At 44.0% G+C, this 25230-nt stretch overlaps 1 protein-coding gene across 6 annotated transcripts in view; it reads right to left on the bottom strand.

Moving 5' to 3' along the window:
- Positions 1-2464: 2464 nt before the first annotated feature.
- CSE1L (chromosome segregation 1 like) overlaps positions 2465-25230 on the bottom strand; it is a 39201-nt gene continuing 16435 nt past the window's right edge. For all 6 annotated transcript variants that reach the window (XM_075571283.1, XM_075571287.1, XM_075571282.1 and 3 more), the window contains exons 6-26: positions 24987-25132; positions 23876-23966; positions 23634-23741; positions 22621-22713; positions 22072-22239; positions 21832-21961; positions 21231-21296; positions 20902-21104; positions 20190-20274; positions 19065-19126; positions 17720-17856; positions 16021-16124; positions 15176-15273; positions 14781-14931; positions 13910-14118; positions 12851-12948; positions 10258-10343; positions 8783-8864; positions 4857-5003; positions 3904-4135; positions 2465-3101 (exon numbers count right to left, since the gene is read on the bottom strand). In XM_075571283.1, the coding sequence (XP_075427398.1) occupies positions 3012-3101; positions 3904-4135; positions 4857-5003; positions 8783-8864; positions 10258-10343; positions 12851-12948; positions 13910-14118; positions 14781-14931; positions 15176-15273; positions 16021-16124; positions 17720-17856; positions 19065-19126; positions 20190-20274; positions 20902-21104; positions 21231-21296; positions 21832-21961; positions 22072-22239; positions 22621-22713; positions 23634-23741; positions 23876-23966; positions 24987-25132 (2586 nt within the window). In that variant the 3' untranslated portion in view covers positions 2465-3011. The remainder of the gene's footprint in view (positions 3102-3903; positions 4136-4856; positions 5004-8782; positions 8865-10257; positions 10344-12850; positions 12949-13909; positions 14119-14780; positions 14932-15175; positions 15274-16020; positions 16125-17719; positions 17857-19064; positions 19127-20189; positions 20275-20901; positions 21105-21230; positions 21297-21831; positions 21962-22071; positions 22240-22620; positions 22714-23633; positions 23742-23875; positions 23967-24986; positions 25133-25230) is intronic.

Here is a 25230-nt window from a genome sequence, read left to right on the forward strand (position 1 = left end):
TAAAAAAAAACCCATAAGATGTTCACCGAGAAGCAGCCAACTCTAGTCCTCAAGGGCCACCAACAGGTCAGGTTTTAAAGATATCCCTGCTTCAGCACAGGTGGCTCAGTCAAAGACTGAGGGATATCCTTAAAACCTGACCTGTTGGTGGCCCTTGAGGACAGGAAGTTGGCCGCCCCTGGGTTAAACCAGTTTATATTTACATATAATAGTAGGTATAATTAATATAAGAGTGATACTCGTGATAAAATACACATCAAAAACATTCTGCATCTCCTTCCCTAAATCCTTTAAGACAGACAAGACATCATGCATAAACACTGAGAACATTTTAAACATCAAGTTTACAGACTGTAGGGTTCATCAATACAAAAATAACTTGCACGGCCAGATAATGAACAACAATGATAGGTTTAGCCTGTCAAATTCAACTAATGAGATATCCTTCTGGCACTGCTGAGTGCAATTACTAAATGTATTAATGCTCAAGTATTCAACCTCCAACGTTTCGACTACATGAGTAATATACAATTTATCGGTGAGCCACTCTAACAGTGAAAGTGTCTAATGTTTCCCTATTGCAGTCCCCCCCCCAAACAATAGCGCATTTAAAAATAAAGGAAGTAGGTGACATGCAGGTTTATATCACGGCATCCTACAATTCTGCTTCTCCTTCCCAGAGAACGGACTTCCAATGTAGGAAAGACATTGAATTGGATGGGAATGTAAATGAAAACTGATAGCATGTTACAGTAAGGGCAGAGTGGGACATTCGGTCGCGGCCGTGTCACCGTGAGCAAGTCTACCGTCTGCGCCTGGCCGCAGAGGGACCCATCGCCGCAGCCGCTGACCCCCAGCTTCTACGAGGAGGTACGTTTTAGGGTAGGGGGTTAACTTTAGGGTTTTAGTGGTTAGGGGGTTAACTTTAGTAATTTTAGTTAGGGTAGGGGGATAACGAGGGATTTTACCAGTTAGGGTAGGGGGATAACTTTAGGGTTTTTAGTGGCTAGGGTTTAAGGTAGGAGGTAGCATTAGTATTAGGTTAAAGTCGGTTAGGGACTTACTTTGGCAGCCGAGTGTCCCTGCGGCAAAGCGCCGGCAGTCACTTAATCGTGGCAAAACGGACATGACTATATGTCCCAGCCAGTGTTTAGGGACCGCTCGGAAATACCCTTATCTGGTTACAGATCATGTGCAATTACTCCCGATTAGCTCAGTGGCACAGCGACACATTACTCCTAGCAAGGACGGATCGCGTGGAAGTTACCACGTCTTCCAAAGCTGCACTCAACTCTCCTCATCTATAAGAAAGACTGATTAAAAATAAAACTATTAATCATTTATCCCAGTGAGAATACCAAGGGACTTATTACTTCATACATATATATATATAATCAAAAGATAAATAGATGATACCGTTCTGTGGCTAACGAAATGCTTTTATTTGTGCGAGCTTTCGAGATACACTGATCTCTTCTTCCGGTGATGTTACAATGAATGAAGCAAGCAAAAGCTATACTATAAACAGTGTTTTGTTTGGCACTTCCAGACGCTTCGGTTTATATATATATATATATATAAAAACCGAAGCGTCTGGAAGTGCCAAACAAAACTCCCCAACGACTTCTAATGGAAAGGGCCACACTCGTCTGCTTCAGCAAGCATACAAGTGCCTAAAGCTGTAATGCAAGGGTGGGTAACTCCAGTCCTCAAGGGCCACCTACAGGCCAAGTTTCCAGGATATCCCTGCTTCAGCACAGGTGGCTCAATCAGTCGAAGACAGCCTCTGAGCCTCTAGTGCAGAAGCAGGGATATCCTGGAAACCTCACCTATTGGTGGCCTTTGAGGACTGGCATTGGGCACCGCTGCTGTAGTGGGTTACCTATTGTGCAGTGTCAGGCAGGTTTTGACATTTCAGTTGTTACAGAAGCTACATCCTCTGCAGTAATGTCTGTGAGATCATCATTACTTACAGGAAATGTATCATTACTTACAGGAAATGTATCATTACTTACAGGAAATGGAACATTACTTACAGGAAATGCATCATTACTTACAGGAAATGGAACAAATGAGTTAAAAAAAAAAATTTAAAAAAAATACAAAAAAAAAAAAAAGATTTCTTTTTCTTTTACACGGAAGTATTTCTCGATAAACACGTAGTACTAGGTACCATTTTAAGACTGAGTGTTACATATTGCTTTTTCCATAGCTCTGCTACTTTGATTAAGTTACTGAATTTTAAAAAGACCTACAGCAGCCGTACATAGGAGAAGCGGTTTAATAAAGCCAGCAGCTGATAACAAGCAACATGTATTTGTATAAAGTTATTTTGGCATAATGATTTGACACAGAAGATGGCAATGGGGAACAAAAAAAGGCTGAACGCCACCAGGTTTATGGAATCTCATTGGGGTATTTGGAGTATATTTCTACAGACAATAATGGCACATTACTAAATATCTTAAACAAATGCTTATTTATTCACAGTTCAGAAAAAAAACACTTGAATGGAGATAGAAAAAAAAAAAAGTAAAGATTCAGAAATGATATCAAAATAAACTGACAAATGAGAACGTTTCTACAAGTGCTTCCCATTACTGGAAAGGGTTAGAGACTGCAAATGAAGAACTCTGGTTAATCTGTACAATAAATTAACTGCTCTCTTTGCAAGCCAAAGGGATGGGAACAGTCAAGCCAAAAACAGCCACCCTAAATCTTAATCTGCCTTCATGGAGATACCGCCAGATTTAAAGTTCCCTCCTAGACCAGATCAGAAACTTGATTTCACTGACACTCAGGTGAAAGAACAACGGGACTTATTTGTGCGATTACAATGTGGTTACAGTGCAAAAAAGCTCCGGGCTGTAACACTAACGGGTTACAGGCTCCCGCAGCCCAGCGCTGCACTCACACTGGCCATGCAGCAATGTGCAAATAAGCCCGGCTGTGCTTTGTAATCAAACATTTCAGCTTTGTGTTTTATCTTAGTGTTTCAATGAGGTGCAAACTCAAACCAGCGTCACGCTCGCTGCTTGAAGGTATCCTTGGAGAAACTGGAGCGCTTCCGTGTTCAGACTTGTGCTTAGCATCGAAGACACCTGGAATAACAGGACACTGTGTTACAGAACAGCTTAGGTAGACAGTCCCCATTCACATACATCTGCCATGTTTCATTGCAGCTACAGCACGTAGTAAAGCAGAATAACATGGCACCGCGCCATTCGTTTTGGATTATTACAGGATTGAAGCAGCGGGGTCTCCGGACATGAACTGTGTTAATTCAGCTCCGGGGAACCGCTGCTTCCCGAGATACTTACCTCTTTAGCAGTGCCGGATCTCTGAAGCCAGGGACCTTGTGCCTATCGAAATGGCAGCGTTTACATTTCCTACGGGACCAATAGGAAGCCGTGACGTCATCCCTTGCGGCTTCTTATTGGTCCGCGTGACCTGGACACTTAAACTCCACCGGGATACTGGCATGTCGCTGTAATTTGTGCACTTTGGTTCTAGGAGGGATTGCCCCTATGTAAGAGCCATTTTTGGATAAACGATAGGTGCCTTATTTAATATGCCCTGGAGAAAATGTTACATTAATGTTTCTCAACAGAAAACTATTGAATGATTTCACAGTGACAGAATGAAAAATATCACGCTAATGTTTCCTCTAGACTAGCGTGTACGCTCTCACAAACAGGGCCCTCCTTACCTGTGTGTAATCGTTGTGCATGTCTATCCTCACTTGTATGCAACGATTTATGTAATATAACGCTGTGTCCCCATTGTACTGCGCTGGGGAATATGTTGGCGCTTCACAAATAAATGATCATTTGTACAAATGTGCATTTCTTGAAAATGAGACTGTGCCTTCAAAACGTAAGCAAACACAAACCATGACCTTACCCTGCCGGGGCAAGCAGTGGACAGCTTGTGAAGAGATTGTGCCAGCAGAATCTTGGGGTTGCTAACCATTTGTCCAATTGGGTCATGATCCTTTTTGCCAGCGAACGCCAGCTGGGAGAATGCCGTTTGATACCCTGGCGTATCTTCAATGTCTATGAAATGTTCATCATCTGGGATGGTGTCATCTTCAGGAAGTTCAAACAGGCCAATGAGAGCCTGCAGCAACGGGATCCTGATGGGAAACACACGACCAGCGAGAGGTCAAAAAGCCACATTATCCCCCATTGTAAACGCTGCAATCCTGCCCATTTTATTTATATAATTGGACCCAGGGGGCCCTCTGGTGCTTAAACCGTGCTAATTTCAACTACAGGGAGTCCCAGCTCCTGAGAATTACTTCTTGGGGGGTTCTCCACATGTAAATATCAATATGGCCGCCATTATCGTCCAGAAGGAAGCAGCAACTGATGGTCCTGCAAGATTGGAAAGCTTTTTGTTCCCTAGCAGGGAACTTTAAACCTTATCTCTACCCCGCTAAGTATTGCTGGAACAATGGAACCTAATGATAAAGGTTTAGTAAACCTTGACGCATATGCAACCGTGACATGCTTTGCGTAATTTTCTTTGATTTGGAAAGCAATCTTGCAATGTCATTGAAAACCGAATATAGGCTGATAATCTCCCAACATCTGCTGTAGTTTGCTTGATTTTAAAGCAAATTTTCACAAATGCAAAAAAGAACAGAGCGACTATTTTTAACTTGGACCAACACGCGCAAAGTAACTTGCGAAGTAACACCATTTTTCGCCACGGATTCTAACTTTGGTGAAAAGTTCACCCAGCTCTAAGAAGCACAACCTGCACAGTCAGCAGTTCACATATATATTGAGAGACAGAGGGCACTGTTTTCAAAACACAACCTCCTTTGGCCACCGATGACAAACTGGGCTTACCAAAGCTTGGTATACTCCGTGTCTATCATACAGGGACACTCCGTCAGCACCTTCGTAATCCCAACAGCACAGATCTTTTTCTCTATGGGTCCGGAGACTTTTTGTATTTCCGGGATGATGATTTTCTCCACAACCATACCAAACATCCTGAGGCGGGGACGGAAACAACGGCAGCGTTAGCGTAATAACGCACTGAAAGGAACAGATACTTTACGGTCACTTGGAAAGACTAGGAGGTCTACTAGTTCATACTCCGATTTCATTCTGCACTGCAGTACTATTGTATAACCCTAAAACCCTCTCCTAATCCTTTAACGGCAGGTCTCACTATAGGGTCACAAGTGAGGTCCTGTTAGTTCATAAAAGGAGGCTTGCCCATCAGGTTAACAAATAAGAGTAAGAGGCAAAATGTGAATATCATTATTTAAATTAAAAAATACCCAAGATGTTCCTATTTTTAGTGCACCTGCAGACATTTATTTGTCCCAATTTAGCCAGAAAGACGACAATTGTCATTAAAGATGGGGCTACTCACCATCGAACTAAGAGTCCAATGCATCACGTAATGCATATGATGTGCTCGTCCCTAGGGAATGTGTCACCCTTAGGCAGGCACTATTAAAGACGGCCCCAGGTACGAAGCTGGGGTCTCCAGCACTGAAACCCATTAATTTCAGCTCCGGGACCCCCGTTTCCTGGGATACTTCCCTCCTTAGGGGGCGCCAGTATCTCCTGCTCAGATTTAGCTGTCCCGTCACATGGGCCAATAGGAAGCTGTGACATCATATGTGGCGTCCTATTGGCCCATGTGACCGGGGGCTTTAAACCTGAGCAGGAGACACTGGCGCCCCCTAAGGAGGGAAGTATCCCAGGAAGCAGGGAGTCCCCAGAACCAAAATGAATGCGATTCAGCTCCAGAGACCCCAGCTTCAATCCTACAATACAAAAACAAACGCGTCCGCGCTGTTCCATTTTCCCTCTTGCCGCCACCTTACCTGCTTACCGCCCTGGGGCGGCCTGTCTCTACAGCTCTATTTACCCCTATGAAGTGGTGACAGTTTAGAGGCTATTTCAACATCAATTTGTAATCTGTTTGAAGTGCAAGGAGGCTGTAACAATTAACCCTACCACAGGGGCCTGGGAACGACAGTTGAGAAAAAAAAAAAAAGACATTGAAAGAAGGGGAAAAAATACAGTTTGCAAAATAGAACTGTACGATGGCAATGCCAAATAAAGAGTAAACTTTCAGAAAATGTATCATTCAGAACTTAAAAGTATTTCCTTGAAACTAATTTTGCTTGTTAGCCTCTGCTCACTGTAGCTAGGTAATTACCGGTATAATATGGTCTCCGTTCTCCTCCCGTCCCTTGGAAAGCGGTCAGACCACAGGTCCAGGATTGCACCACAATGCCGGCTGCTGCGTCGCTGCCTTACACAGAAATGAAAAGGAGCACATGTGCACGCCACTTTCAATCCTGTGTAAGGCGGAGTCCCCGCTGGCGCTGAGCTCGCTTGGTGCGCTTACCTTCTTCTATGTGAATTAGCACATCCCCTCTCCCGCTGTGCTCGCGCGCTCATGCGCGTGCACACACACACGCTCTCCCAAGCGTTCTGCTTGGGGAGACAAGGGAGAGATACTTTGGTGTTGAGAGCAGGGTCACATGACCCTGCTCTGACAAATGGGAAGAGAGAGGGGGCGTGTTCTACTCTCCTGTCACACACACACTGACACTGAATTCAGCAGAGAGAAGTGGAAAGGAGGGGGGGGCAAAAAGACAGAGAGGGGGAGCAAACGGAGTGCTGCAGTGTGGTGTGGTGGGGAGTGCTGCTGTGTGGTGTGGTGGGGAGTGCTGCTGTGTGGTGGGGGGGGGCAAAAAGTGCTGCTGTGGCGGAGAAGGGAGAGGGGGGGAGAAGGGAGAGAGAGAAAGAGTGGGGGAGAAGGGAGAGAGAGAGAGAAAGGGGGAGAGGGAGGGAGAGAGAGAGGGGGGAGAAGTGAGAGAGGGGGGGAGAAGGGAGAGAGGGGGGGAGACGGGAGAGAGGAGGGGGGGGAGACGGGAGAGAGGGGGGGGAGAAGGGAGAGGGGGGGGGAGAAGGGAGAGAGGGGGGGAGAAGGGAGAGAGGGGGGGAGAAGGGAGAGAGGGGGGGAGAAGGGAGAGAGGGGGGGGAAGGGAGAGAGGGGGGGAGAAGGGAGAGAGGGGGGGAGAAGGGAGAGAGGGGGGGAGAAGGGAGAGAGGAGGGGGAGAAGGGAGAGAGGGGGGGGAGAAGGGAGAGAGGAGGGAGAAGGGAGAGAGGGGGGGAGAAGGGAGAGAGGGGGGAGAAGGGTGAGAGAGAGGGGAAGGGTGAGAGGGGGAGGGTGAGAGAGAGGGGAGAGAAAGAAAGGGGGGAGAGAGAGAGCAATGGGGGGGAGAGAGAGCAATGGGGGAGAGAGAGAGAGAACAATTGGGGAGAGAGAGAGAACAATGGGGGGGGAGAGAGAGCAATGGGGGGGAGAGAGAGAGCAATGGGGGGGAGAGAGAGAGAGCAATGGGGGAGAGAGAGAGCAATGGGGGGGGGGAGAGAGAGCAATGCGGGAGAGAGAGAGCGCAATGGGGGGGGAGAGAGAGAGCAATGGGATGGGGGAGAGAGAGAGCAATGGGGGGAGAGAGAGAGCAATGGGGGGAGAGAGAGAGAGAGCAATGGGGGGAGAGAGAGCAATGGGGGGAGAGAGAGCAATGGGGGGAGAGAGAGCAATGGGGGGGAGAGAGAGAGCAATGGGGGGAGAGACAGCAATGGGGGAGAGAGAGAGAGATGGGGGTAGAGAGAGAGAGCAATGGGGGAGAGAGAGAGAGAGAGAGAGCAATTGGGGGAGAGAGCGAGCAATGGGGAGAGAGAGAGAGTGCGCGATGGGGGATATATATATATATATATATATTTATATATATATAAATGAGAGAGACACACACACACACAAACACAGACAGCCCCTATTCAGCCAATGACACGCCCCCTCCCCTAATAGCCACGCCCCCCCCCACTCCTGCTCTAAAAATGTTGCAGGACAGCGATCGCTCATGCTTGAGAGCTGGTGACATCACCGCTCTCCAAGCATGAGCGAGCTCAGCGGCAGCGTGGACTCAGCCTTAGGCTCGGGCCATAGAGGTGTGGGGAGAGCGGAGGCACGCTAACGCTGAGGCTCGCCTGCTTCAGTCAGCGCGATTGCACGGACTTGCAGGCGAGCCAGCGTGCGCGAAGGGAGCCGGGGGGAGGTGGTTGGAGGCGGGGCAGTGACGTCGCTGGGCCAATCGCCCGCGACGCACTGACGTCAATGTCAAGGCGCCGACGTCGACGCTGCTGAAGGCTGATTGGATGTTTTCAGCCGACAGCGCGCTGAAAAACAGCTTGGCGCTCGGCTGAAAACTCCAAAGCCCGAGCACGGCTGCGGACGCTCGCGTGAGCCCCCTCTCAAGGCATCCTCATTGAGGATGCAGGGGCTCAGCGCTGAGCGTCCGCACGCCTCAGCGCTGCTTGTCCATCTATGGACGCAGCCTAAGACAGCAATACCGTAGCAGTCTGCGCATGCGCTCCTTTCTGCGTCCGTCTGCGCGAGCGCAACATAGCTACTGTGATGCTGCCTTACACAGGACGAGACTGTCAGCATGAAAATGTGCAGCACCCGATTACAAGGCGAGAACGGACGTCTCCATTTAACTTTATTGAAAAAAACCTTGCCTTATAAAAGCGGGCAAAACCAGTATGTGTGTTTCTGAATTTCTTGGGTTTATCCATTGTAACACCGCCGGAAGAAGAGATCAGTGTATCTCAAAAGGTCGCACAAATAAAAGCATTTAGTTAGCCACAGAACGGTATCATCTATTCATATTTGAAAAAAATAAATAAATAATTGATATAGATATATATATCTATATTAAAGTAAAGATTTTACTCACTTCGGTTGGATGCTGTCAAATATTTCTTGAAGTGCGATGGCTCCATATTTGATGCAATATAGATTTAAAAAGACTAAGAAACCTATATAATAATAAAATAAAAAAAATAACAGATCTTTATACAATTGTGGTTTTACCATTCGGTATTCACATGGCTAAATAATAAATCACGATGTATCAAAGAAGTATATGTAAAGAAAATACACGAATGTAAGTGTGTAAGTGTGTAAGTGTGTGTACTGCCACCCAGGTACATAGCGCTTTATAATACACGTGACAATATTATAACAACGGGAATAAGCACTTTAGACAAAACAATAGGAAAAGGAGTCGCTGTCCCGAAGAGCTAACAATCTAAGTGGCATACAAGAAGGTCACTACCCTATTTCATGAAAGGACTAACAACACTTCAGGTAGATATAGCGGCATTTTCAGAGTCGTTACGGAACTAAGGAACACGCCTCACAAATTCCCCTTGGAACTCATGTGTGAAAAACAACTATCCTTGGGGTGACAAGCGTATAAATACCGTGCAAAGAGGTACGGTAGGTTTTTAAAAAGTGCAATACTGCAGGAGTCCATATTTAAAATAGTAGGTAATACACTACGATATTTTATAATTTAATCAAAGTTGCCATGTACCACCAAACTAGATTGTTCTAGAAGCATACCCATGAAAGTTAACAGCAGTTCATGTATGTACAGTATGTATCGCCATTAATTGTACATAGCATTTCACAGCAGTAATACACGTGACAATCATATAGATAAAAAATAATATAAATAACACATCAAGGGGAGAAGTGCTTCAGACATAAAAGTAACATTTAGCTTACAATCTAATTGGTAGGTAGGGAGAACGTACAGAGACAGGAGGGAGTTCTGTAAGTGTGTCTGCAGGGGGCCAAGCTTTATGTATACGGTGTAAAACTAGCAGTCATAGAGCTACTCATATGCTTCCTTAAGCAGGTGTGTTTTGAGTTGGGTATTAAAGGTGGATAGAGAGGGTGCTAGTCGGGTATTGAGGGAAAGGGCATTCCAGAGGTGTGGGGCAGTCAGTGAGAAAGGTTTAAGATGGGAGAGGGCTTTAGATACAACTTGAGATACAACCACACACATTAGTGTAGCTCTTACAACATGCTAGGCGTGGAATTTAACACCCCAGACATGATTAAGGTTTGTTTTTTTATATTGTTTTCATAAAGCATTATACTGGAAGGTTATAGAGAAGTGGGGGTTTATACAGTAATCTGAAACTGTGCCGATTGGGGGCACTATGGCATCTTGATGCATAACCTTCATAATATAGAAAGTATGTTTTGCGAAAGGGAGAAGAGAAACTCTGTACATTAGATGATACCTTATCGTACAGTGTAACCAAACAGACTTGATATTAGCATCTTTCTATTTATCATACTTTCGTTACATAAAACTAAGCCTCGCCTACACAAGCAGAATATGTGAAGGAAACTTACTTTTTACAAACTTTGTCGTTTTGGAATTTTGCAGCCGCTGGAAAAGCAGGATAAAGATTTGCTTCCTGTACTCGTCCACGCATTCTCTGGAGACACAGAATAGGCCACACCGTTATCTACTATACAAATGTGGCAGTAAAACACTCAGAAATAGCTATTGGCATTTAAATTACAGTAAATAAAAGTACCACGTGTGAGCACATTCCCACGTCTCAGACACGTCTGCAACCCTGCCCTTCCCCATTCTCTCTTAACATGCAGTGCTTCCACTGCAGCCAGGGATTCTGGGTAAAGATGAGCACACAGTGTGCCACTCGTTACTTACGTTAAATGGAAACTTAAATGCCTGGAAGACTGATTAAAGTTGTATTTTAAAAACAGACTTTAAAAAGGGAGATAACTCGTCTTGAAAAAATGTTTAAATAATGGAGTCGCAACGAAGTCGCGTATCTAAGCTCTGTTATTTAAACATTTGTTTCATAATAAGAGGTTAAATGTCAGAGCAGATTCCATGGGGTAGGAAATGTGTAGTGTTAGTAAAAATAGGTGGAAAAAGGTAAAATAACCAAGTGTCTCAGAAATATATCACACACGTGTCCGTCCTCGTTCCCCCCCTCACCCCCCGGATATACAGGATAGAACATGTCACATCCACGTGTTCCCTCGGATATACAGGATAGAACATGTCACATCCACGTGTGCCCTCGGATATACAGGATAGAACATGTCACATCCACGTGTTCCCCCGGATACACAGGATAGAACATGTCACATCCACGTGTTCCCTCGGAGACACAGGATAGAACATGTCACATCCACGTGTTCCCTCGGATATACAGGATAGAACATGTCACATCCACGTGTGCCCTCGGATATACAGGATAGAACATGTCACATCCACGTGTTCCCCCGGATACACAGGATAGAACATGGCACATCCACGTGTTCCCTCGGATATACAGGATAGAACATGTCACATCCACGTGTGCCCTCGGATACACAGGATAGAACATGGCACATCCACGTGTGCCCTCGGATACACAGGATAAAACAAGGCACATCCACGTGTTCCCTCAGATACACAGGATAGAACATGTCACATCCACGTGTGCCCTCGGATACACAGGATAGAACATGGCACATCCATGTGTTCCCTCGGATACACGGGATAGAACATGGCACATCCATGTGTTCCCTCGGATACACAGGATAGAACATGTCACATCCACGTGTTCCCTCGGATATACAGGATAGAACATGTCACATCCACGTGTGCCCTCGGATATACAGGATAGAACATGGCACATCCACGTGTTCCCTCGGATACACAGGATAGAACATGGCACATCCACGTGTTCCCTCGGATACACAGGATAGAACATGGCACATCCACGTGTTCCCTCGGATACACAGGATAGAACATGGCACATCCATGTGTTCCCTCAGATACACGGGATAGAACATGGCACATCCATGTGTTCCCTCGGATACACAGGATTGAGAACAGTGGATTACAAATCAATGCGCTGTCAGGAAGAACTAAACATCAACGGATCCGTTTCACCAAGTTTAGCGTCTACAAAAGCTTCAGTGAGCGCCTGAGGATGCAGAAATCAATATACTCAAATATATGGCAGCCACGGGCAAGCTACCACGGATGCATGATGCTCCGATTATATTGTTTTAAAAAAATAGTTTCTTGCGATAAATATTTATTGTGCACTTCTTTAAGTTATACACCCTAACTGCACTCCCCCACGCGGTGTACGGAGTTCCATGGGGTGATCTGAAATCTGTGGCATATGGATTTTTGTTGCATTGGCATTAAACCGTATCTGCATTCGTCCTTATGCTGAGCTCATACGTACCGAGTTGCTGTGTGCACGACAAGCACTCTCACTGTTTGGCACGTGTGTTATCCAGCTGCAAGCGCTCCTGTGAGCGAAAAGGCGCGTTGACGCGGCAGCGTTTTCAGGAGACAATACATTGTCTTTTCAGGTGGCTGCCGTGTGACGTCAGCGTCACGTGAGCTGGTTCAGCCAATGTGGGCGAACCAGCTTCGTGACACGTCCGTCACCCCACCCCAATCTCCTGCAGCCAAGTTCACAGATCGCTGGCGCTGCAGGAGTGTGTGGTTGCGCACGGCCGTGTAGGTAGTATAAGCTCGGACATGGGCCTGTATTATAGTGCTGGCGTGGAGAGCCTGGCACACTCCTGCAGCCCCAGCGATTGATTCCTATCCCTGCAGGAGATTGGGGAAGCGATGGGGAGGCTTGGCTGGCGAGTCACGAAGCGGGTTCGCCCTTATTGGCTGAACCGCTTCACGTGACGCCGACGTCCCGCGTCCATGCTTGAAAAGACAGCATTTTTGTCTTTTTAATTTGTGGGTGCGTCATCGCGCTCTGCCGAGTGCGACGCCCGCACTAGATGCAGTGTCATAGGAAGAAAGGCCTAGATATCATTGGCGCGTGCGATTGCGTTTACCGTATCACCAGCCCAACGCTGGCACGCTGCAGTCATGCCTACGCTGCAGTCGTGCCTACGCTGGCATGCTGCATTCGCGCTTACACGGGCACGCTGCATTCGTACTTACATGGGCATGTGTTCAATGATACTGTTCAGTAGATAAAACCCCTGATGGTCATTGGCTTTAGAGGCGATCAACTTCTGGAAGACACCTAGCAGCCCGGGCTGTAATTCAAAAGAAAGAAAGATCAATAGAAACGTCTTCCTGTATAACTCATTCGCATAATCCACATTGTATTGCACTAAGACACGACATAATTACATGCAGATCTTAACGTTTGGGGCTGAAGACAAAGAAATAAAAGATATTGGGCAGCGCCAAAGCTGTTTCAGCAAGGAAAACGTAACTGAACGGCAACAGGAATACGCAATAAGTGCCATTCAAGTCAGAGGCAGTTACTGCGGGGTTGTGCGGCGACACCCCGAATTTGTGACTCCCGCCCGTACACCTTTAGCTAGAAGGGCATATTTTAGTGCAGCAATCTACATTTTCAAATCACTTTCCAGAGTAATGATGATACAAGACTAATTATTGTTAGCAAGCATCATACAACATTTAGGATCTCCACTTTATGTGGAATATTTAGACAAGTTACACTTTTAGTTGTACTCGTTTTATGGCCCATGTTCACTTAAAGTCACGTATAAAAACACAGAATAGTTGCAGGTTCTCGTAGTAATGACGGTAACGCCATGCCATGGGACTTAAAGGAGCAGTCCTAGAGACTGCTTGAAGCAGCAGTCTCGGGAGCTGAACCGCATTGATTTCAATTCCTGGGAATCCCTGATCTCCCTGCTTCTTTAATGTCATGTCACGGGAGCCAATAGGAAGACAAGGGATAATGTCCCGGCTTCCAATTGACCCATGTGACATTTAAAGACCTTTCGATAACCCCCAACAAGCCCATCCGGCACTAACAGCACTCCTCCCCCATCCCCTTCCGTCAAACGTATCCCCTGCTTCAAACCTAATAAAACACATTGCTTGCACTGCCTCTTTAAATGAGAACACTGAATACATCCATATGTGACCCGCAATGGGTGCTTTGGAATTGCACAGGACTGGTTCCACAGTTCCCCATCTCTTAATCAAACACAAAAAACATGATTTATTCTTTAAACTTACAATTTTATCGGAGGCGGAGGCAGCGATGATACTGGCGCCTCTTTCCAAGTACGCTTGCAGAAGTCTCACCAGCGGGGGAATATTGCCCGTTCTTTCCCATAGCACTGGCTGGAGGAGGTGGGGAAAGAGGGCCATGTAGGATGGCGGGATGTCATTCCTGTGAATTTCCAGGAGCAAGGACATCACTTGAAACACATAGGGAATAAACTCTAGATTGAGAGAAGAGACGGGTTAATTTGCACTACAAATAGGACCACCAAAAAAAGCAAGCCATGCTCGCCACAAATAAAGACCTCCATGGTTTTATATGTCATAGAACATTCCGGATAAATCTTATTCCCAATAAGTCTGTGCTGCCACCATAAGATGAGTGCTCTATCACCACTTGGAATAGCTTCTTGTTTAAGACATGTCGGACTTAGTGACAGAACAATGGAGTTCTTCATTCAGAGCAAAGAGATAAGGATGGGAAGAAATATTGGTTTAAACATTGATGATTGACTAGGAACATTTGGCCGAGTGAGACAAAAAAAAAAAACAGGCGATTGCTAGGTTAAGATAAATGTATTAAAGATTGTATTCGGATGTACAGAATTCAGAATCATTGAACACCTCCAAGCTGCAGCTGAATCACTGATCCAAGCTTAGGATTCTCCACTCTACAACCAAATGCTATATGCCTGAAAACCTGATGTAACTGACTGAAATGATGCGGTAAAAGAGGTTTTATGGTCTCTGAATAATTTGAGAAAAGAACCGGACTGTGGACTATTTGATATATCACTGAAAGGTGGGATATTTATTTGCACCCATCTAATGAAGAAGCAAATCTTTAGCCATTAGTTATAACGAATCCAAATGTGCAATATACCTTGTACATCGCTCTGCAGTATCTCAGTAAAAACCAGGAACAGTGCCTCTTCAAAACTTCCAACAGCAGCCGGGTTTGCTTTGCAGGTGATCCGTATGGACAAGCAAATGGACTCAAATAAGTAGTGATTAAAATGAGGTTTGCTTGGGTTCTTAAATGGAAAAAACAAACAGGAATAGCACATTACTGTACAGATTTCAACACAAGGCTATACCAGTCTCCCTCCCCCATCTCACCCTTCTGTCTAATCAATGCAAGAAACCCTTATGCCTTATATCTGTTTCTCACCCAAGAGATTGTTTAGCTCTTACATAATGTGTGGTTGTGTACGAATCCGTGTGTGTGAGCGTGTGTGCGTGTATGTGTGTGAAAGATAAAAGGGAACATTGCATTACCTTGCTGACTGCGAGTAATTTTTGCGTCAGTTGAGTGATGACAGAGGGAATATATGGGATGATGGCTTCCTGGAGCAGTGAAAAACTTCTCATGATCGCTACGAAATATAAGGGTATAAGGCATTTCTGCTATATTAATGGCAGAAGTTCATGTATCGATCGTGTGCCAACAAGTTACTTGCTACAAATGATTTGCAAAGTATAGATTCTCAGATGCGTATTATAAATCCTCCTAATTCAACCAGCGATTTAGAATTCCCAGCAGGGAAGCCAAACGATTCGATTACAGGAGAAAGCTCATTCACAAGTTCACCCACAATTTTCCCATTAGCACTGCCCCGAAAAAAAAAAAGAAGGCAGGAAAGAGTAACATTGGTGCAGACGGCCCTCTAAAAGATTGGTGGAAATTATTTTTACTCTGGGCTGAGCAGACAAATAAAAACCACATCAACCATTACAATGCAAAATGAACATCACCAACGGTGATTTATTTATTTATAAAATATTTTACCAGGAAGTAATACATTGAGAGTTACCTCTCGTTTTCAAGTATGTCCTGGGCACAGAGTAAAACAAATAATACATGGTTACAAATACAGTTACATAAATGAACAAGGTATACATTTATATACAAGACATTGCATGCACAGTTAAAGAAAATATATATTATGAGCTTATGAAACAGTTACAGACCAGATTAAAGTGTGAGACAGCCTTAGATTTGAAAGAACTTAGGAGAACTTAGGAGACAAAGGTTGGACATGGTATTTGCAGATAAGAACGATACAAAAAGGCAACTGAGAATTGACAATATCCATCGATTATGTATTAGATCAACAAACTACCTTTCATTATGTATTCGTTTTCAGATGAGCCTGGTAACGAGAGCGCTTTGAACAGGTTCGCTAGAAGGATTTCCACAAACGGTAACATCTCAGTTGCTGTAATGCTGGAGATGGAAACAAACACAATAACGAATATCAGATTCATTTTGTCATCTATAAACTCACAATTAAATATGGGATGCAAAGTTTAGAACAGCGGAAAATGAAAGTGGATAATATCTACAATTGTATTCTATTATAAATCTATAAAAATGGTACATCAAAATGAACGCAAATAGAACACAAACTGGTTTGATGATCAAATAACTGTACAATATGGTGATTTCAAGGGATTTTAGAAGTGAACATGTTAGTACATTTAAGGCCGATATTTACCAAGTCTGCGAAGTGTGTTTCAGCGTCAGGTGTCGGGGTGCAGGAGATTGGTAAACACTGCCCGAAACGCCTGCACACAACCTACTAATGTCACAGGGATTTCCCCACAAATACCCGGCTATATGCTTTGTCTAGCACAGGGGTAGCCAACGCCACTCCTCAAGGGTCACTAACAGGTCAGGTTTTCAGAATATCTCTACTTCAGCACAGGTGGCTCAATATTCTAAAAACCTGACCTGTTGGTGGCCCTGGAGGACAGGAGTTCGCTACCCCCTGGTGTAGTAGCATATTTACTGGAAGTAGAAAGTGAGCACAACGTGTAACTTTTTTTTTGGTACCTTCTTATTTGTGACTACATCAGAGCATTTCAGCCATCTCCCAAAAGTGCTCACAGAAATACGAAACAGCATTATATATTACAGGGGCACAAAAAAAAAAAATAACTATTTTTTTAAACTTAATTACAAAAGATTCATAATCATTCAAAAGCAAATTTATTTTTATTTGTGCCCTGTGTTTTTAACACACGCTCAGAATGCGCTCCAGGTATTTATTGCCTAATGAAAGCGTCATTATTACCCTTGTACAAAACCAAAAAAGAAAAGCAAAGTTCCAACCGCAGTCAGGTAACGAAAGATTGGGTGAAGAATGTGAAGAACTATTTGGATCACTTGGATACATCTAATAAGAAAATAAATCACCAATAACCTGCAGTGAATGCATGAAACAGATGTACCATTAGTGCACTTTGCCCCTTGAATGACATGTGAATAACATTAGTTATCAGCTATGCAGTAACCAGGAGGGTGCACTTACAGGGTGCATGTGAATAACATTAGTTATCAGCTATGCAGTAACCAGGAGGGTGCACTTACAGTGTGCATGTGAATATCAGTTATCAGCTATTCAGTAACCAGGAGGATGCACTTAGTGTGCATGTGAATATCAGTTATCAGCTATGCAGTAACCAGGAGGGTGCACTTACAGGGTGCATGTGAATATCAGTTATCAGCTATGCAGTAACCAGGAGGGTGCACTTACAGTGTGCATGTGAATATCAGTTATCAGCTATGCAGTAACCAGGAGGATGCACTTACAGTGTGCATGTGAATAACATTAGTTATCAGCTATGCAGTAACCAGGATGATGCACTTACAGGGTGCATGTGAATATCAGTTATCAGCTATGCAGTAACCAGGAGGGTGCACTTACAGGGTGCATGTGAATATCAGTTATCAGCTATGCAGTAACCAGGAGGGTGCACTTACAGGGTGCATGTGAATATCAGTTATCAGCTATGCAGTAACCAGGAGGGTGCACTTACAGGGTGCTGTTCGCGGATCCTCTCATTGTGAATACTCTTTCCAGTGCATGGGCGGAGTAAGTATGGACAACGATGCTTTCTGCCTGGAGATAACTTATCAGGAGAGGAATTGCCACCAGAAGATGCTCTTTGGGAACCTGTGGTGAGAAAAAGCAATTTCAGCAATTTAACGGTATTTACAAATATGCGTGTTTAGGACATGCAGTTACCCCGGCAAATCTCAACAGGGCTTTAAAGAGGCAATATCAGTTTCAATCAATCCTTCAGTCAGTGTGAGGCAGAGATTAAATTGGGGGCGAAGGCGACGCGACCGCGTGATGTCAGCCGTCGCCATCCTACAGCGATTCCTGCAAAAACTAGAGATCGCGACTGGGGGGCGTGGGTGTGAGCGGCTCGCCCTCATTGGCTGAACCGCTCACGTGCCGTGATGTCACCCCTCGATCACAGTAAATATTAAAATCTTCTGGCTTCCAGCGATCGCGACGGCTGATGTCACACGGTTGCGCCCAATATGGGCACCAGCGACGAACAACATGTACTTGCTACGGTGCTGTGCAACGTCGCAGTCACCGTAGCAAGTCCTATAAACTCGGCCTAACTCAGCAGCTACAATGTATCCGGATATTACCAAGGTAACATTATCTATTGTTACAGTTTGCAGATCAAACTGCTGGGAATATTGGCAACAACTGAGCACAAACAGGAAAGTGTTACAAATATCTTGCATTGCTGGGGAGGTGGCTAAAGCCTGCTATAGGAATCAGAGGATGCTCAGTATATTAATACTCATTAATAATGGCATTAAGTTACATTAAAAATTTAATAAAAATAGTATTATCTAATACTACAGAAATGGTTTATATTGACACACACAAATAGTATATTGCTCCTTTAACGCATTGCAAAGCCTTCAAGCCTTGTGTTTTATACTTGAAACATATTTTTAACTAATTTAATGTCATCACATCCTGCGCAATCTAAAAAGGAGATGTGACCATGTATTATCCCCTGGAAAAACATTCATAAATAAAACACGCCAGTCGTTTGCACTTTGTAACAGAGATATCCAAGTTATGTGAGAGTGAGATTCCGTACTTTTTAGGATTTGGAAGTGAACAGAGGGCAGAATAATATCACTTTGTAGAAATAATTCTAGAAACGTTAGGTATTTCTTACATTACGCTTCCCTATGCATCCCAAGAGTATTCACGGTAACTGCTACTTGGCATTTCAAGGAAGAAGAGAACAGAATTAACTACGAGGAATAAATCAGATTGTTTGTGGCTGTCAGTTCAGGTTCAGCTGAGAAACTGCATATTTCCAACAACTACAGAAAATTACTCACCTGATTCCGGAAAAACATGACATATTTGATCCCGTCTGCTTTAAGCACAGGGTATTCATTAACTGAAGAAAAAACAAAACCACCAAATACAATATTACACCGTAAACGTGCTCAACCCTCTACATCAGTTGCAAGTGGCACAAGTAAAAAAATAATTAAATAAAATATATATATATTTTTTTTAAAGGAGCTTCTTCCCTTCATTTTTATTTCTCAATTTTAACATGGACAGGAAGGAGGGGGTCCCTGAAACTGAGCAGCGTTCATATTGGCTTCGGTAAACCGCGAATTTCAGGGATATGTAGCAGAGAAGGTAGCGCCGGGGCTTCCACATAACACGGAAGATTTAAAACAGCCATTAGCTTTCCTTGGAAGGACAGCACCGATGCTACCTACAGGGGTATCTAAGGAACCAAGGGATCCACGGAGCAGGAATGGCAATGGATCCGGGGGGACTATATTTTATCACACTGGGTAGCATTAGCATTATGAAATATACAATAGCTTAGCTGTAGCGTGCATGGAAATTCACTTTGGCTTCCTATAAGTCAGGATAGAACAGGGGTGGGCAACTCCAGTCCTCAAGGGCCACCACCAGGTCAGGTTTTATGGACATCCCAGCTTCAGCACAGGTAGTTTCAATCAGTAGCTCAGTCTTCGATTGACCACCTGTGCTGAAGCAGGGATATCCTGAAAACCTGACCAGTTGGTGACGATTGAGGACGTGAGTTAACTACCCCTGGTATAGAGGGTCTTACGTAATAGAGTGAGATCCCTAATACAGCGAGCTTAACGTCATCTACATCCCAAAGTGTAAACAAAAAAGGATTATCAAAGTGTCGAAACCCACTGAGGCAACACAAAAGGCTGTGAAATGTCACTCAGTCCCCCAAGTCAGGATTATTGCATAGGCATTATATGTAGATAATTAACTCCCTTTTTGATATAAAATTACTAATTTTGCTTAACTCCCCACTAGCCTTAAATTGATTGACAAATATTATATTTTTCATTTGTGGAGACCTAAAACAATTACACATTAAATGCTTTTTACCTTCCAGAAAATCTCAAAAAAGGAAGCTTCTAAACGACGGATTCAGGCCGATTCTTTTATTATATACTCACCATTTGCAGACTTTAAATCCGGAAGAATGTGATTGACAAAGAATTCGGTTATGTTGACCAGTTCATTTGCTTGCGTTATCCCATGCTGTCAACCAAAAAACATTTAGAAAAATTGATGAAGAAGTCAAACTTTGCAAAGCAGGACACTGATCATGAACTGGGTTGGCATGAAAAGCAACACAATAGTTACAATTTCTCTATGGTGACACAGAGTCAAAGGGGAAACCTAGTGCAATCTAAAAATGTTCCTGGGGCCCTATGAAGACAGCACACTTCCCACACGTTTCCTGTCCCACTATTTTGCTCTGTGACCAAAAAGCCTTCTTTAAAAAGAGTCCTTTATTGTTCAATTGTAAAAAGGTTGTACGTTTAAAACCACAGAAAGGAAAATATGCTACTGAATTTAAATAGTAGCACAACCTAATATACAGATGCCTTGCGTGCTCTGTGTCTTACACCAGAGGTGTTAAACGCAGTCCTCAAGGGCTACCAAAAGGCCAGGGTTTCTAGATATCCCTGCTTCAGCACAGGTGCCTCAATCAGTAGCTCAAAGACTGAGCCACCTGTGCCGAAGCAGGGATATCCAGAAAACCTGACCTGTTGGTAGCCCTTGAGGACTGCGTTTGACACCCCTGAACTACACACCCATCTTCACACCTAGAAAGGGATTGCAACATTGCAACATGAGTATAAGGTGAAACTCAAAGCCTACCTTTTGTGTCTGAGCCTTCGATGCTAAAGAGGTTACAAGGTAAATTGCAGCATCTTTGTGCTTCCAGTTGATAGATGGGTTCTTGGCATACTCTTGAAGCATAGAGCTGACATAACCAGAGAAGATGCCGGTTACAGGCCCTTCGAAGAACTTGCACAAGCCCCGCACCAGATCACAAGCTGCCCGACGCCTCGTGTCGATGTCTGGGACAAGACAAACATGAGCCAGCGTTCCCTATGGTTCTGCGTGGCAACTAGACAACCATTGTACAAGAATGACAGCTGCAATAAGAAAACACTAATACATGTAACAATATAAGAGCAGGTTACCAGATCCCTCCAAGTCTCTCCTTATGTATTCCTCAGAATTGTCTTCAAAGGCTTCTTCATCCGCAGCTGCGAGACAAAACCCGCAAACAGAATATGTATTGGGTGCTGGTAATACGCCGTCACAAGCCCCAGCAACCGTTTAAATACTTAGTGGATGCCTTTATTTTTCTCCCCTCCCCCCGCCAATATTAAAATCATGTCAAGTCAAAATAATGTACAGAAATATTGATGGACTGCTAGGAAAATCTTGAATAAACCCACTACTGATTTATCCAAGAACTGCATTTGACCATTCACATCTCTAACAATGGACAGCCGCCCTCAAAGTATTTCTTAAGACTATAGTGCAACTTGCTAAATATCAGCGTGTCTCAATCAGACTGAGCCGCCTGTGCTGAAGCAGGATATCCCCTACACCTGACCTGTTGGTGGCCCTTGAGGACTGAAGTTGGCCACCCCTGGTATAACTATATACTACCCAAGAATAACCATGTATGACAGAGACTACATAGTCTAAAAACCCGAGCGTTACCCACCAGTGTCATTAATGTGGTTTGCGTTGCTGTCCTAGGAAGTGAAAGCAGGGCTTGGGTTTCCTTACCTCTAAATTCCATATTGGGAACGATAACCTTCTCACAGATACTCGTCAGGGTGCTGGGGTCTTCAAAGAGGTGCTTGTAATGAGGCCGCTCACAAACGGATGCCAAGAACTGAATAGCATTGCTTACCAGCTGTAGAAGCAAGAAAATAGCACGTTTCATTAATAATTACTGGCGCTGGGCGGGTCTTGTAAAGCATACTAAAAAGCCAGATTACAGTAATCACACTTCCGCCCCCTTACCAGATCGTACTTGACTTCTTGACCTGTCGTAACCAATAGATTCCAGATCGCGGTGACAAAACGGGGTAAATATGGCTGGAATTCTTCATCGTATTTTTGAGCGTATAGAGCAGCATTATCACAGATTTGAGATTTCAGCAGCTCCAACAACCCCGCTTCCTCTTCATCCTTTAACGCAGAGGAGTTTGTAATAAACAAATATATACACACACTAAAGGGGTGTATGTACACAGAAACAGTGTACCAAATAAGTAGACATGGGAAGGATGTTGATCCAGGGAGTAATCTGATTGCCAATATTTGGAGTCAGGAAGGAATTTATTTTTCCCCTTATGAGATATCATTGGATAATGTGTCACTGGGGTTTTTTGTTTGACTTCCTCTGGATCAATATACTGTAAGTACAAATATAGGATAAAGTATCTGTCGTCTAAGTTTAGCATAGGTTGAACTTGATGGACGCATGTCTTTTTTCAACCTCATCTGCGTTGTAACGGTGTAACATTAAATTCCCCACTCTCTGACGGGGGAAGAATGATTCGCACTTACATCAGTTTGTAACAGTTTGTTATCCAATGTTAAAAGGCTGTGAAAATTTGTCATCCACGTTTCCATGTTATCCTCAAAAAATTCAGGAAGATCCTGCAATAAAGAATCAAATGTATGCGTATTGTTATTTATATAGCACCCAGTGTGTACGCAGCACTTTACAAGAGACAATACAGGACAGGGAATTATAATACAATAAGTGCAACCAAGTCAGACATTAGGTTAGGAAAGGAAATCCCTGCCCCGGAGAGCTTACAATCTAAGTGGTATGATGGGAGAGTTACAGAGACAGCAGGTGAGGGAATAAGTGCAGTAGATGGCAGTGCTTGGCCACAATGGGTGGTAGGGGTGACTGTGGGGCAGTAGCCATGAGTCTGGGCTATTAACACGCTTCATTTATGAGGTGAGTTTTAAGGTTTGTCTTGAAGGTGGGGAGAGAACGTGCTTGGCATATACTGAGTGTGAAGGAGTTACACAGGTAAGGGGCAGTGAGGGAGAGAAGGTGCTTGGCGTATACTGAGTGTGAGGGAGTCCCACAGGTAGGGGGGCAGTGAGGGAGAGAAGGTGCTCGGCGTATACTGAGTGTGAGGGAGTCCCACAGGTAAGGGGCAGTGAGGGGAAGGGGTTTAAGGCGAGAGAGCAGTAGAGGTGAAATGAGAGGAGACAGTTATGAGTAGAGCGCGGGAGACGAGCACGGGCATAACTAGAGATCAGAGCTGATATGTAGGGAGGAGCAGATGAGGGGAGAGCCTATAAGGTAAGTGATCTGACCTGTATTTATCCACAGCCTTATTCTTCAACAAAAAGCAGCTGATAAAGTCTCACAATATCGTAAAACAGATTAAACAATGCAAGCAACTGAAGAACTGCAACTGCATGCTCCATTTTATATTAAAATACCTTCAATTATCTGTAGAGGCACAGGAAGAAGAAATCAAAGTGGGCTGCTAAAATAAAGCAGGTAAAAATGTTTCACCAATGTGTTTTCTGTAGAAAGTAAAAAAAACAATTACCTGGAAATTTAAACTGTGGAAGAGTTTTGCAATCAGAATTAAGGAAGAGAAGAGGACTTTTAAAGCACTGACATCATTTGCGTGAGTATTGCAAAGCTCGATGGTTGCCTAGAAGAGACGGAAAAACATAGTACAACACATGGCAAAAATATATTTAAAAAGAAGCTATTAAACTATTAAAGGCATTAATTTGCTGACAAATCTATCCTGTACACACAATACACAGAACTCATAGATCTTACCTTAAAAAGGTTGGTCAGTGGTGCAGCAAAAGTATCTAATACGAGCTTAATCTCCGTCCACAACTCATTGGACTTAAACTCGTGTCGATACCTAGTACAAGGAAACTGCGGGTTAGTACGGATCCCACAAAAAATAATATCACTTGTGAGCACATTCACACGTCTCAGACAGGTCCACATCCAGGACCCCATTATCTCTCAGCATACAAGGCTTCCACTGCAGCCGGGGATTCTGGGTAATGGCATGCAAATGAGCAGTGCCACCATTTGCTTCAAATCCATTTTAATATGGACCCCTATAAGCTTCTGCCTGCCGCATTACACAGCTTTTCAGCACAGCCTGGGTTTGAGAAGTGCAGAGCCAGTAACCTGCTCACAGACAGTTTTTTCGACCTTTTGGGTCTCGGTGTGAGGCTGGTTATACTGGCTTTGCAACGTGCACCTGGGATAGGTTTCCACCACACATCATACAAGTTAAAAAGGTACTGATCCAACAAACCAGACACGTAACCCGTATATATATTGAGGCTGTTTTCAAATGACATACATATGTAAATAATATATAGAATTATTTATACAAGACTGGAGCACGTGCCGGGTGGAATTGTGGAGAGAAAGTAAATCACTTATTTAATCAGATTTATGATAAAAGAGCAATATCCAGAGGAAAAAAAAACCATCTACCGTACTGGCCTGAATATAGTCCGGCCTCGCACATAATACGACCCTAAAGTTTTGAAGGTGTTATACATGAAAAATATAAAGTGTTAGGCTGCGCATACAATACGAGGACAGGTTTCGGAAGGACATTTTTAGGAAAAAAATATAGCACTATATTCGGGCCAATACGGTATTTTGTTCCGTTAACGTTTATTAAATCAGGAAGCAGTTGATAAAAAAATATGTATATTTTATTTATATTTAATTCCTATAGAGCGGTTTTCTTTTCGGCCAGGATTAATGTACGGCTAACACACAAGCAGTTCTTGATCATTGCTGTTCATTTCTTAGATCAAGACAATATTACAAATCCGCTGAATGCTAATGGAAAAGTGCTCTTTCCCTCTAATGAAGGACAGCAATGCTCTGCTGGCAGTCCCTATCCCAATACCTCTTGAATAATGAATGAGCCGTGCGAAGGACCCCATTGATAACGTGAAAGTCTCCGCTCTGAAAACGGGTCACCATTTCCGTTAGCAGATCCGGCCATTTCAGAGGGAAATCCTCCCTTCCGATGATGCTGATCGCATCGCTCAACTGGAAGAGGAACAAAAAGGGGCGAGTAAAAAAACAAGCTTCGTTGTACATGACACAAACCTAGTGACTCGCACCCTCTCACACACACCCACAAACCT

Source organism: Ascaphus truei, chromosome 15 (genome assembly GCF_040206685.1).
Source record: "Ascaphus truei isolate aAscTru1 chromosome 15, aAscTru1.hap1, whole genome shotgun sequence".
NCBI classification, from domain to species: Eukaryota; Metazoa; Chordata; class Amphibia; order Anura; family Ascaphidae; genus Ascaphus; species Ascaphus truei.